Consider the following 13,073-nt stretch of genomic DNA (forward strand, 5'->3'; position numbering starts at 1 on the left):
ATGGCAGTGAGTCCTCTTTTTCCATCTTCTCCTGTTCTCCAGTGTCTTTTTCTTTCAGAGGCTCAGATTTTGACATTTTATTTGCATCGGTGGAATTTTGTTCTTTTTGCTGTTGTGGGATTTTAAGTGAGGAAGCTTTGGCTTCTTTCAGCTCCCACTTAAGAGTCTCTACCTTCAAATCACGAAGGGCCTTGTTGGAGCAGAGCTGGGATTTGAGGTCACTGATTTCTGTGTTGACTGTCTCCTGCTCCTGCCTATGTTTAATGTCCTGTTCTTTGAGTTGATTTTCAGCTGCTAGGAGCTGTTTCTGGAGCATCTCTGTCTGCTCTTGTTGATTCCTACATTGGACCTCAAATTCAGCCTCCTTAGAGGACGTCAGGCCTACAGAGTGTGTGTGTGAAGCCTCCTGCAGGGTAACCATCACCTCATCAAGTTTGACAATTGCTTCACTGTTGCTATTGGGCTTATTACTAGAAGCCTCCTCCAGCTGCTCTATGAGGTCTTTAATCGTTTCCTCAGGATTTCTCTTGTTCTCGTGCATTTGTGCATGAAGGTTGTTCACCTGAAACAGGTGATAAGAAGCCCTCTTGTTAGCAGCTACCATTTTTCAATAAAGGGCGTTCTGATGGCTCGGGGAGACTTCCAGTTGCTGTCTGAGAGCAGCATCTCGTGCCATGGTTTAAACTGGACACTGCCCTGATGGGGTCTAAATCTGGGATTGGGCTGATATTGCCAAGTCCCTCCATTAGGCCCAGGGTTTGGTCTGCTGGGGTTATTCACGTTTCCCTCTCTCTCCATATTTATGTCCTCCTTTGCTTTTGAGATAGTGAGAAATTCAGCTTTTTCCCTTTCAGAAGTGGCTTCAGTGTTTTCTTGCATTTCTTTATTTCTCGGGTTTGTTCCATCACCTATGTTGTTTTGAGCTTCAACAAGAGCGCAGGCATATGCCCGAGTAATTGGTCTTCTTGGTTCTTCAGCCACTTTTTGCTTTTTTGTTTTCTTTGGTTTCACCAACATTTCATTTTGAGCTTGTGCCACAGGAGACTTTTCAGGATTTGGTCTTCTGGCTTTTTCAAGCTCATTTTTTGGTCTTTGCAAGATTGTTATTTTTGGTGTGATGACCATTTCGGTTTGTGCTTATGCCATCGTAGGTGCTTCAGCGTTTGCGTCTGCGTTTCTCTGCGTCTGCCTTACCTTTGATTTAACAACCAGGTTGTTTTGTGTTTCTGCAGTCTAGGTGACTGACTGACCAATTTATCCACCTGATAAAAGCATTGTTTCATTTTCCTGGACAAGTCCATTTAAGAGACCTGCTCTCTGTCTGGTGTTTTGATAGTAAACATGTCTTTCTGTCTGTTGCAGTAACGAGTCGGATGTAGTGGAGTCTATAGATGCCATCTACACCACAGGAACCTTTGTTCAGATTCATGAGATGCAGGACTTGGGAGACAAGCTGAGGATGATTGTCATGGGACACCGCAGGTTAGATGTACTGCTATTACTGGTGGGTGAGAAATTTTAGGTTAAAGGGCATAGGGATTGGTTTCATTAGAACTCTGGAGACAGTGCTCTCACTTATGAGTATGTATGTTATTTCTTCTGTATATCATCTGGGCTGTAAGGATCCGGATCACAAAACAGCTGCAGGTGGAGCCTGAAGAGGAAATAGCTTCAACTGTGTCAGAGTTGGAGTCTGAGCCAGAGTCCCACCAGAAACCTACACAAAGACGCAAAACCAAACGCAGCCGCAAGGACCATCTCAGTTCTCTGCCAGAGCAGCTTGAGGACAAGGTGAGAAACAGGAGCCTGATATCACATATGCCTTCTATGCACGCAGTCGAGAGAAGGACACAAAGATTCATTTCACCACAGCGTTCATTTTCTTTTGGACCTCCTCTTAAGTTGTCTCGGCTTTAAATTAACTGTCAGTGGTGCAACGGATCACGGTTGAAGTTTTCTGAAATCCGAACGGATCCCACTCCACTTTTTAAGTCTGCTGGTCCTCAACTTTGGGAGAAGCAACCTGTCACTGAACAGACTCCTCTGGTTGTTTATGGCCGTGTGCAGAGGATGCCCAGCATGGTCCATAATGTCCATATTGCACCTTAATTTGTTTTTATATAAGTGAGTGGAATGAGTCTTCAGTTGAATGTTTTTTAATAGGCAAAAATACTTAAATAAGTAAATGGCGAGTCGAATTTTTGTTTTTGCTGATCCGAAAATTGATCCGATCCGTGACTTAAAACTGTGATCCTGTGAGATTTTTGATCCGTTGCACCACTATCAACTGTATGCGGTGGTCCAAGGGGGCGTGCTTTTACATAAAGTTATGTGTAAGCAAAACAGTACAAAGAAAAAGTCATTAACAGGAACGCCTGAGGTTAAACCAACACAGTAGCATTGTTTAGGCAATGCTTCCTTGCACATGCCTAACTGCAGGAAACTTCAAGGTAACCACATATAGACTAAACCAGCATCGTTTCTAAGCACAGGGTTCACAAGCACACTAAACCTGCTATAAAAAAGCATGGCAGGTTTGATCAGATTTCCCCCAAATGTATATAATCACAGTGTAAGGCGTTTTCACGTTGCCGTGTTGCTTGTGTCGTAGGTGTCGCTTGACGATTTTCACACACCCTGCGTCGTGAGACACAATCTTTGTGTCCCGTCGGTCGGTTGTGCACATCTTGAGCCGGGTTGAAGATACAACTGTACGGTTATGGTTTAGCTCCATTTTAATATTAATCCTGAACAGAAGCTCAGAGACATACACAGAGGAAGATGTTGGAGCAGTTTGAAATCGGTGCTTATGATTTAATCACACTCTAGATCTTGTTGTAACATATGATATAGAAACTGAACATTGTAAGAGTTTCTTGAAAACCCCTTTCTTGTCTGATCATTTCCTAATAACATTTCAATTTAAAATAATTGATCACACAGCAGTGGGGAGTAGAGTTCATTACAGTAGATGTCTTTCTGAACCTGCTGTAACTAAGTTTAAGGATATAATCCACCCGCTGTTATCATCTTGCCCTGGAACAACACAGAGCAGAGCAGCTACCTGAACAATACTGCAAGAGAGGTTGATTATCTTGTTTATAATTTTAACTCCTCACTACGTACGACTCTGGATACTGTAGCTCCTGTGAACAATAGAGCCTCAAATCAGACGTACTTGACTCTCTGGTATAACTCTCATACACGCACCTTAAAGTAGGTAGCTCGTAAGCTGGAGAGGAAATGGCATATCGCAAACTTAGAAGATCATCATTTGGAAATAGTTTGCAGCTTTATAAGAAAGCCCTCCATAAAGCCAGAACATCTTACTATTCTTCACTAATTGAGGAAAATAAGAACAACCCCAGGTTTCTCTTCAGCACTGTGACCAGGCTGACAAAAAGTCAGCGGCGGTGCATGAAGCAACCACAGCGGAGGGTACATTGGCAGCTTAAATAAAAAAAAAGAAAAAAAGAAAAGAAGTTCCTTTTATAGAAGTGTGTAAGCTTTCAACATGACCTACATTTGTTAAGGATGGTTTGAAACTATTTGGCTCAGTCAGTGTCCACCAAGCTGTGCATCTTGGTTTTGATAATGTGTCATTAGTGATGGGTATAGTAATATTTATAGTTTACAGTTCTTTCCACATTGATAGTAATTATTTTTGTTCTATTCAGATATCAGAGGCAGACCTGAGTCCAGAGCTTCAACCTTTGCCCTCCTCCAACATCCTGATGGTCGAAGTGGACAATGTTCAGCATGAACAGTTCACCGTCACCGAGGAGGTCAAGGTACAGAAAACGCATCAAAGTAGCGCGTTATTACATCATCTTCAATCAAGTGATTAAAAAAAAAAAAAAATTAAACTGTTTGTCATTCTTTAACACACACGTCTGTAATGTCATGTGTTCTACAGGCGCTGACAGCAGAGATAGTAAAGACCATCAGAGACATCATTGCACTTAACCCCCTCTACAGGTCAGTTCTACCATTTCAGTTTTATCATATGCAATCTGTAAACTTTCATTTTACTTTACTTTTTTACTTTGTACTGCTTGTAGTTTCAGATTTCCGTTCTATAAACCTAGTAAGGGTGTTCAACATCTTAAAGCAATTTCCAGGCAATCTGTGCTCGGTGCACCTTTTCAGCTGATGCTGAATTAGGCTGTTTTCTAATTTGCCAATGAAAACACTTTAAAGTCAGATGTTTCTATTAGTACCAGGCTGTCGGGATGAAAACAAAATCCAACTGTAGTATTGATGAAAGGGAAGTTTTCTGAAATGTGCTTGTTTGTGTGTGAACCAGAGAGTCGGTCCTTCAGATGATGCAGGCTGGTCAGCGTGTGGTTGATAACCCCATCTATCTCAGCGATATGGGAGCAGCTCTGACGGGAGCTGAATCGCATGAACTACAAGACGTCCTGGAGGAGACTAATGTGAGCAGTCTGCCTGCTTATAGACCTTTATGACACTCAGTGTGTGAGCATTTTCCAGAGCAACCAGTGACGTGCTAACTCGTGACTCCTTTTCTTATCCTAAAACTTGTTTTTTGATACACTAATAGTGTCCAGTTGATTTTCAACTCTGAGTGGAGTGTCTTTATTTGATTCTAATACCCTCGTTTATGCGTGTGTACAGACTTATTAAGAAACGCTTTTCTCATACAAAATAATAATAAATCAAGAAAGCAGCGTTTTTTGTTTTTTTGTTACTGAGACATTACTACAGAAACGTCATCTCCAACTCTGCTGTTCTATTTCATGAAATCAGTGTTGCAGAGTTCTGTTCATTAAAAGTTTTGTGTGCAGTTCATTGAGTCCTGTTCCTGTGTCCATGCAGATCCCGAAACGTCTCTACAAGGCTCTGTCTTTACTCAAGAAGGAGTACGAGCTGAGTAAGCTACAGCAGCGCTTGGGTCGTGAGGTCAGACGTCATCATAATATTGAAGTATTAAATAACTTCTGCTTAGGTTGTTACCCTTGGCCATTCATCCGTGTCTCTTCTATGTTCTCAGGTGGAAGAGAAGATCAAACAGACCCATAGGAAGTACCTGCTACAAGAGCAGCTCAAGATCATTAAGAAGGTACACCAGACTAATCTGTGACAGACCACCTCTGTCTTCCCTTTGCCTGACAGACCCAAAGTCATTCAGGAGAAACACTTGGGCTCTCAAAAACTCTGGGGACTTTCAGCAGTCAACTGTCAGCATACTGTTAAGACACGTCTTACAAGCCAATAGTCTCAATCCGACACAGCTGACACCTAAAGCACCTTTTCCGTTAGTACCTACTCCGATCGACTCGCCACGATTCAACTTAGATCGACCGGTTTTCTTTTACAAACAGTGCTATCTGACACGCATGTCGTCAGAGCGTCCCGCGAGGTAATTAGTATGCGACACAAATGCTACAACAAAGGTGGACGTTGAGGCAAGAATATACCTGCAGCTCGGTCTGTGGCATTTTGTAATTCTCTGGGATCATGGCGATGTTTTTGTAGCCATTTCTTGTTTTCAGGTTTCAAAAATGGCAGATTTGATTTTTGGGAACTCATCAAATGATCAGCCATGTAGTGGCATGTAGTCGCCTGACGTCACATTTTAGCACCTGCTCGTATCGCTTGGAACCATGTTTTCCATTTATATGCTTTTGGTATTGTTCTCTTGGCAGGTGCATACACAGTTTCAGATTTAAATGCATAATTTTATCTTTATCATAGGCAAAGAAAATGTGAGCTGCACTCAGAGTACAGTAGGAGCATGCGCCGTGGATGCAGGTGTGTGAAGATGTGGCTCATAAAATATTCTGTGTTTTTGTCATTAGGAGCTGGGTCTGGAAAAGGAGGACAAAGATGCTATTGAGGAGAAGTTTCGTGAAAGACTGAAAGATAGGACGGTCCCTCAGCATATAATGGATGTGATCAACGAAGAACTCAACAAGCTGGGTCTTCTGGACAACCATTCATCAGAGTTCAAGTTAGTCGTCTTGTTTTAGTCTTCAAAGGCCTTTGAACCACAATACCACTTTACACTAAAAAAAATAGAACAGAGGAAGAGGAAGCAGAGTTTGGCTAAGGATACTTTAACACGTGTTATCTGAACCCCTCTTTGCTCCATGGTGCGTGTGCGCGATTGCATTGGTATTTGCACTTATGCAGTATCTAACGAACCCAATCACTAAAACAGTCTCCTGGCTAACACGTTACCTTGGAGACTTGGTTCGCGCACCCTCACTTCCTTTTATCGCTCCATTTTCTAACAAAATGAGGCATCTTTGCTTTTTAGCTGCAGTTTTATAGAAACATCAGGTAGACGTGATGTGTTTTGCATTTTATTTGATGTAGTTCTGCTCCCACCATATTTCGTGCACTCCAGCTGTGTGTCACACCACTCTTATACATTACTGGTGTATAAAAGACGTCACGAAGCGAACACCTGTGTGTCTCCAGTCACAGCTCCCCTGGCAGCCTCCTTTCTCCTTGGTCCTCTTTCTCTTTGAGTTTAAATGAAGTAAATGAGTCGAGACAGTACGACAAGCTTACGTAAAGAGAGACAAAGGAGAGAAGAACAAAATAAAGAAATGAGAACATTTATGAGAAAGGAAATCTCAGTTAGGGCAGCAGCTATTGATTATTTTAGTAATTGAGTAATCTCTCGATTAGTCCATCGATCAATTGAGTAATTAGATAAAAACAATAAATATTCAAAAGAGAAAAACCACAGGTCTTTCAGAATGAACTGTTTATTTCCATTTTAGGTATTACAATGTTTTAAAGTTTAGCTGCATACGGCTTCTGTTAAAAATAACTTAATGGGCTTAATGTTGTCAAACGTTTTATTCATATGCTGCTCATAACTACGTCTCCGTGTAGCAAAGCTCCATCTGTTTTAACATTGGCTGTCCATCTGCTTGTTTTATTGACTATTCGCAGTAATCAGGAATCTACTGTTTGTTTCAGTGTAACCCGCAACTATCTAGACTGGCTGACCAGCATGCCCTGGGGTACCAACAGTGAAGAGAACTTGTTACTGGACAGAGCGAAAGAAGTCCTGGAAGAAGACCATTATGGAATGGATGATGTTAAGAAACGCATACTGGTACGCACACACACTCTAATACTCTGTATTTGACACATCAGATATATCCACACCCACAGAACAGTGGATCCTTTTTTATAGAAATGAACATCTTTCTTTTTACAGGAATTTATAGCAGTGAGCCAGCTTCGTGGCACCACCCAGGGGAAGATCTTGTGTTTCTACGGTCCTCCAGGTGTAGGAAAGACCTCCATCGCCCGCTCGATAGCCAGAGCTCTCAACAGAGAATACTTCAGGTTCAGCGTGGGAGGCATGACAGATGTGGCTGAGATCAAGGGGCACAGGTATGATCTGTGCTACTGTTATTTCTGAGAGACCTTATCCTGGATTACATTGTCAGTATCATGTGCAGAGAAGGTGGCATCCTGCACAAGGGCAGATAATGGTAGAATTAAATGTGATGGACTATGATGGGATGCAAATCAAGATCAAAAAAGGCAACTGTGCACACATCCAAGCAACAAAAAACTTGGAGTGCTGTGGATTGAGTCGTTTAGTTGTTTTAATTGGCCAGTGTTAGTGTGTTCTTCACCAAAATTTGTAATCATGGTGGATTTTTTTATGTCACTACTAACTATGGAATGAAAAATGATAGGGCGGCGCTTTGCTAGTAACTTTAACTTTAACGTTCTCTGCTTTCCTGCTGACATGAGGGATGGCACTGATGAACAGGTACGAATGGTAGAGTAATAACTTAATTGGCTGCTTGACTTTATAAAGGAAAAGTGAAATCTTCCCTGAATTAGATTTGGCTGGATGCCGCTTTCAGGTTGCCTCTCTGTGCGTCTCTGAACCAGTTTAAGACCTTCTGTAATTGTAGATCTCTTACGGATTAATGGAAACATCCACAGTGTGTCCTGGTCTTCTCCTCTGTGTCCAAATGGCAACAATTCAACTTTCATTTTGAGGAAGACGATAAAAATCACTCACTGTAAAAATTGCATGTGTGTGTATCCAGACGGACATATGTTGGAGCAATGCCGGGAAAGATAATTCAGTGTCTGAAGAAAACCAAAACGGAAAATCCTCTGGTGCTGATAGATGAGGTGAGTGTTGTGATGATGCTCTTGTAGTTGTCTGTTGATTTCAGCATAACGTAACCAAAGCAACATTAATATGAAGGCCGTCTGTTCATGTGTGATTTTTGTGCTGATACGATGTTTTAGCTTCACTTTGATAAACGGATATTTTTGCTTCATATAATCTGGCACTGAATGACATCTATAACTATAACGTTCTGTAGTATATTGTTCGTGGCAGTGCTAAAATCATGCACTCTATATCAAAAAATGCTCAGTCAGTAAAAGGAGAAACTGTCAAATTAATTTAAAGCCACTGAGTTGTTTTGCTGACAGCAGTTTGAGAGATCTGTTCAGGGACCATCAGTAAGTCAAACAGCAGTGTGATAGTTTATAGGCTGGGTAAAGTAGAAGCTCAGGCTTCATACTGCTCTGCTCTGTCATATTTTTTTTCACTTTGCTGAGCTGATACAGTATCACGTCCTGTTCCTGCTACAACACACGTTGGGGGATAGTTTATCTGTGTAGCCCATTTAATTAACGTAACTTTAGACAGGTGTTTCATAGTGCAATCATAAAGTTTTATCTCACATAGGAGGTCATCTGATTGTTGGGGTTCTCTCTTTTTTCGGTATTAAACTAGCCTTTTTACCTTACAATGTAAAGTTGTTGTGATTTGGTGCTATAGAAATAAAACTGATTGTTTTTAACCCACGCAGACATTAGGATAATGCACATAGAAGTGTCCTGCCCAGATGATGCGTTCAAACCCCGGCCATCTTGCTGTGAGGCAACAGTGCGTCCCTGTTCTGGCTCAGCCAAAGGCTTTCCAAGGAGATTTTAGAGCAATTCTTTAATTATTACATCCTATTAAGTAAAAAAGGAATTAACTAGTTTTTCAGCACTGTTCTAAAACAATATTTGTCTAATTATAACAATATTACACCAAAGACAGAAAGCAGTCCTACATATTTAGAAAATATTTAATATGCACATAGGACATATCCTGGTCAAAATTTACTCCAAATTCCTCTTGCCATCCAAATATCTGGTTATACAGCATGTTTCAAATGATTATTTTCATGGATCCAAACTGTCAGGCCAGGTCTGCAAGTGAACCTTGTGCACTGATTTTTGTGATCTAACCGGTTGGCATGGAGTTGTTGGTTTCCAAGTTTCATCAATAGTTATATAACTGGTGATAAAATGATGTGATGATGTTCATACCGTGTCATTACCAGGTTGATAAGATGGGTCGTGGTTACCAGGGCGATCCATCCTCTGCTCTGCTGGAGCTCCTGGACCCTGAGCAGAATGCCAACTTTCTTGATCACTACCTGGATGTTCCTGTCGATTTGTCAAAGGTAGGTACTGTGTAACGAGTGCTCCACAGCTCCTCATAATATGTGGTTTTAATGTGCACCGTCTCTCCTCCTGTAAAGGTTTTGTTTATTTGCACGGCCAATGTGATAGACACCATCCCAGAGCCACTCAGGGATAGAATGGAGATGATCAACGTTTCTGGATATGTGGCTCAGGAGAAGCTGGCTATTGCTGAGGTAAAATCTGCAAATGCGGGTTACACGTTACAATGTCTGTAAAGCTCTGTTAAGGGATGAACACAGTTTGTTTAAATATATTACCACAGTGGGTGTTTTCATTGTGGTGGTGTAATAACGGCGAAGGTGACAGAATATGATGTGAACTTTTAATCTTCATTAAACCATTCCACAAGCTCTTGCTCCCAGTGTAGTGCCAGTTACTTCAGTTCAGTTTGATTTAATTTAACTATTTTAATTACCATCAGAATAGAAATGTTTAGAATAAATATGATCACTCAGAATTAATTAAAGTGCTAGCCCAGTGTAGCTTAATATTTAGGGGAAATCTCAATATTTGGGCTTTGCATCCCATGTATTGTAAAATTGAAATAATGATTTTGACACAAGGTTTCTGCCCTTGGCCGCCGCCCAGCATAGACAGTGCACCCGACCCTACAGCACCTCCTGCGGGTAGTGGACACGACCTTTAATAAGTGGAAGAGATGGATGGATGGGCGGGCATTGCATATTAGCGTTTTCTTTTCTTTTGGCTCAACCTCAGAGTATTTTTTTTTTGTTTGTTTTTTCATTTCTGTGTGTAGCGTTACTTGGTGCCACAGCTGCGCTCACTGTGTGGTCTGACAGAGGAGAAGGCTTCAATCTCATCTGATGCTCTCAGTCTGCTCATCAAGCAGTACTGTAGGGAGTCTGGAGTCAGGAACCTGCAGAAACAAGTTGAAAAGGTAAAATATTGTAAAAGTGCACTCAGAAAACAACATTCTGCTTGTAACAGAAGCTAAAGACTTCTTTGCTGGGAGTAGTGGTATGAATATAATGTGTGTATGTAGTTGCTGGTTCTTTGTGACAAAAACATCCTTTTTCATTTTAATAGCAGTTGTGCCAAAAATGATTTTTTTTTTCTGTGTCATCCTTTTTTTTTAATCTATTATTTATCTCCTTGTTGTTCTTCGTTTATTACCCACAGGTTTTCCGTAAGGTGGCGTTCTGTATTGTGAATGGTGAACAAACCGGAGTGATGGTCACTCCTGAAAACCTGCAGGAGTTTGTGGGTAAACCTATTTTCACAGTTGATCGGATGTATGATGTCACTCCACCGGGAGTGGTTATGGGGCTGGCTTGGACCGCAATGGGTGAGAAAGAGAGACACACACGCACACACAGCACCAGCAAAAGTTACCTGTACTGAGTGTGCATTTATCTCCTGTGCAGGAGGATCGACGCTGTTCATCGAGACTTCACTCCGCCGGCCTCCAGGAGGAGCGGACTCTAAAGGAGAGGGCTCATTGGAGGTCACAGGTCTGTCAGGAGTTTCCCATCTTGCGCCACCGCATTGAAAACAGTGTGTGGGTGTAGGAAAAAGCATTCTTCCCTCAGTTAGTCCTTTACAAACGTAATCTGAGCTTTGTGTATTGGTCATAGGAGAAACAGAGTTAGAAAGTCTTCAAACCATTTCAGAGGTTTTAAAAACATGATCCTTAACAAATGCAGGTAAACTGATACTAAAGATGTGGCTCCCCTGCAGGTCAGCTGGGTGATGTTATGAAGGAAAGTGCGAAGATCGCTTCAACCTTCGCCAGAGCATTCCTTATGACTCAGGAACCAGAGAATCACTTCCTCATGAACTCCCACCTGCATCTGCACGTCCCTGAGGTAACCATTTATTTCATTTCAGTTCCATTTTATTTTAAATTTCATAAAGCACCAAATCACAACAGTTGTCTCAAGGGGTTTTATATTGTAAGGTAAAGACCCTACAACACTGCAGAGAAAACCCCAACAATAAGGTGGTGCGGTATGACCAAGTATTTTGATGACAGTGGGAGGAAGAAAAACCTTTTAATAGGAAGAAACCTTGAGCAGAGCCAGGCTCAGAGGGGGAGGCCGTCTGCCACAACCAATTAGGTTAGACTGACTGACTGAGTGCATCATGAGAATCCAGCAGCAGCCTACACCTATTGCAGGATTCAGGGTCACCTAATCCAGCCCTAACTATATGCTTTAGCAAAAAGGAAAGTCTGAAGTCTAATCTTAAAAGTAGAGATAGTGTCTGTCTCCTGAATCCTGACTGGGAAGAGAGAACAGGTGCACAGGCGACCTCCAGACTCACAAACAACTTCTTCCCCTGGGCCATTCGGACTGTTAACAAACACTGCCCACCCTACACTCCACTCCTACCCACCCACCTCACCAATCTGATCATGGTCTGAGTAACCTTCATCACTAAGGTCACTCACACACAGACTCTATACTCAGACCAAGTCCTTTTCCACTGCTTCCAAGCACTTTGTTCTCCAATTTGTGGTCGTCTATTGTTTGTATGCATTTCTCCTGCTTGTTATTTATTCCTCCTGTCTACCATTTATGTTTTATTCCCACACAGTTGGCATGCAGCACCCATAATTTCGTTGTACATGTACGATGACAATAAAGGGCTATTCTATTCTATTCTATTCTATTCAAGGGGGCTGAAGCTGAAGGCTCTGCCTCCAATTCTACTTTTAAATACTCTAGGAACAACAAGTAAGCCTGCAGTCTGAGAGTAATGTGCTCTAATGGGGTGATATGGTACTATGAGGTCATTAAGATAAGATGGGGCCTGATCATTTGAAATAAAATAATAATATAAAGCAACTAATTAATTAGTTCTAACTTCTGTTAGTGTCAGTTAAAAGCCTTGCTGCAGCAAGAAAGATAAAAGCTATAAGGGACTTTTTAGCCTACAGCCTACAATAATAATGTAATGAATGCATGAACCAGAAATATCCTGCTGATGCTTCTTGCGATAATGGTAGAACTGAACTGTGGCTGGCAGTGCTCATTCCTGTCTATTTTCCCTTGTTTCTAGGGGGCAACTCCAAAAGATGGACCAAGCGCTGGTTGCACTATTGTCACAGCACTCTTGTCCCTGGCAATCAACAAGCCCGTGCGTCAGAATGTAGCCATGACTGGTGAGGTGTCTCTGATGGGCAAAATACTACCAGTAGGAGGGATCAAAGAGAAGACTATTGCTGTATGTACAACAAATCTTCTTTGCTCATTTCTTTAACATGGAAATCGTTCATTAACTAACAGCTAAAGTAATTGATGCTCACAAAACAGTTTCATGAAGGATTTTGAGGTCAGTACACCTCCCATTTCAGCAACTCTGAAGAGGTATCATAAATGTTAACATGGCCAGCACACATATTAATGTTAGCTGTTTAAAGAGTAGCTATTGCTCGATAGCTACATTAGCCACATACTAGCAGGTCATGTCTGTGGCTAACAATAATGAAACAGTTGCATTATTGTGGCAGCTGAGCAACAAGTTTTATCCATTCTGCCAGACTGTAATAAAGTGTGTTCATTTAACAGAATAACACAATAATTTGTGTTGAATAAGTGTTGAAATGTAGC

At 41.5% G+C, this 13,073-nt stretch overlaps 1 protein-coding gene across 1 annotated transcript in view; it reads left to right on the forward strand.

Annotated features, from left to right (window-relative positions):
* The window catches only part of lonp1 (lon peptidase 1, mitochondrial), a 19,153-nt gene that overhangs the window by 4,314 nt on the left and 1,766 nt on the right, over window positions 1-13,073 (forward strand). The window contains exons 3-20 of the mRNA XM_005734250.1: window positions 1,363-1,482; window positions 1,623-1,791; window positions 3,678-3,791; window positions 3,917-3,978; window positions 4,307-4,436; window positions 4,840-4,923; window positions 5,015-5,083; window positions 5,823-5,974; window positions 6,958-7,096; window positions 7,202-7,380; window positions 8,055-8,142; window positions 9,357-9,479; window positions 9,558-9,674; window positions 10,259-10,399; window positions 10,642-10,807; window positions 10,887-10,973; window positions 11,200-11,327; window positions 12,523-12,687. Coding sequence (XP_005734307.1) covers window positions 1,363-1,482; window positions 1,623-1,791; window positions 3,678-3,791; window positions 3,917-3,978; window positions 4,307-4,436; window positions 4,840-4,923; window positions 5,015-5,083; window positions 5,823-5,974; window positions 6,958-7,096; window positions 7,202-7,380; window positions 8,055-8,142; window positions 9,357-9,479; window positions 9,558-9,674; window positions 10,259-10,399; window positions 10,642-10,807; window positions 10,887-10,973; window positions 11,200-11,327; window positions 12,523-12,687 — 2,233 coding nt within the window. The remainder of the gene's footprint in view (window positions 1-1,362; window positions 1,483-1,622; window positions 1,792-3,677; window positions 3,792-3,916; window positions 3,979-4,306; window positions 4,437-4,839; window positions 4,924-5,014; window positions 5,084-5,822; window positions 5,975-6,957; window positions 7,097-7,201; window positions 7,381-8,054; window positions 8,143-9,356; window positions 9,480-9,557; window positions 9,675-10,258; window positions 10,400-10,641; window positions 10,808-10,886; window positions 10,974-11,199; window positions 11,328-12,522; window positions 12,688-13,073) is intronic.

The sequence above is a fragment of the Pundamilia nyererei genome, unplaced genomic scaffold, assembly GCF_000239375.1.
Source record: "Pundamilia nyererei isolate P.nyererei 1_Seehausen unplaced genomic scaffold, PunNye1.0 scaffold00057, whole genome shotgun sequence".
Classification (NCBI taxonomy): Eukaryota; Metazoa; Chordata; class Actinopteri; order Cichliformes; family Cichlidae; genus Pundamilia; species Pundamilia nyererei.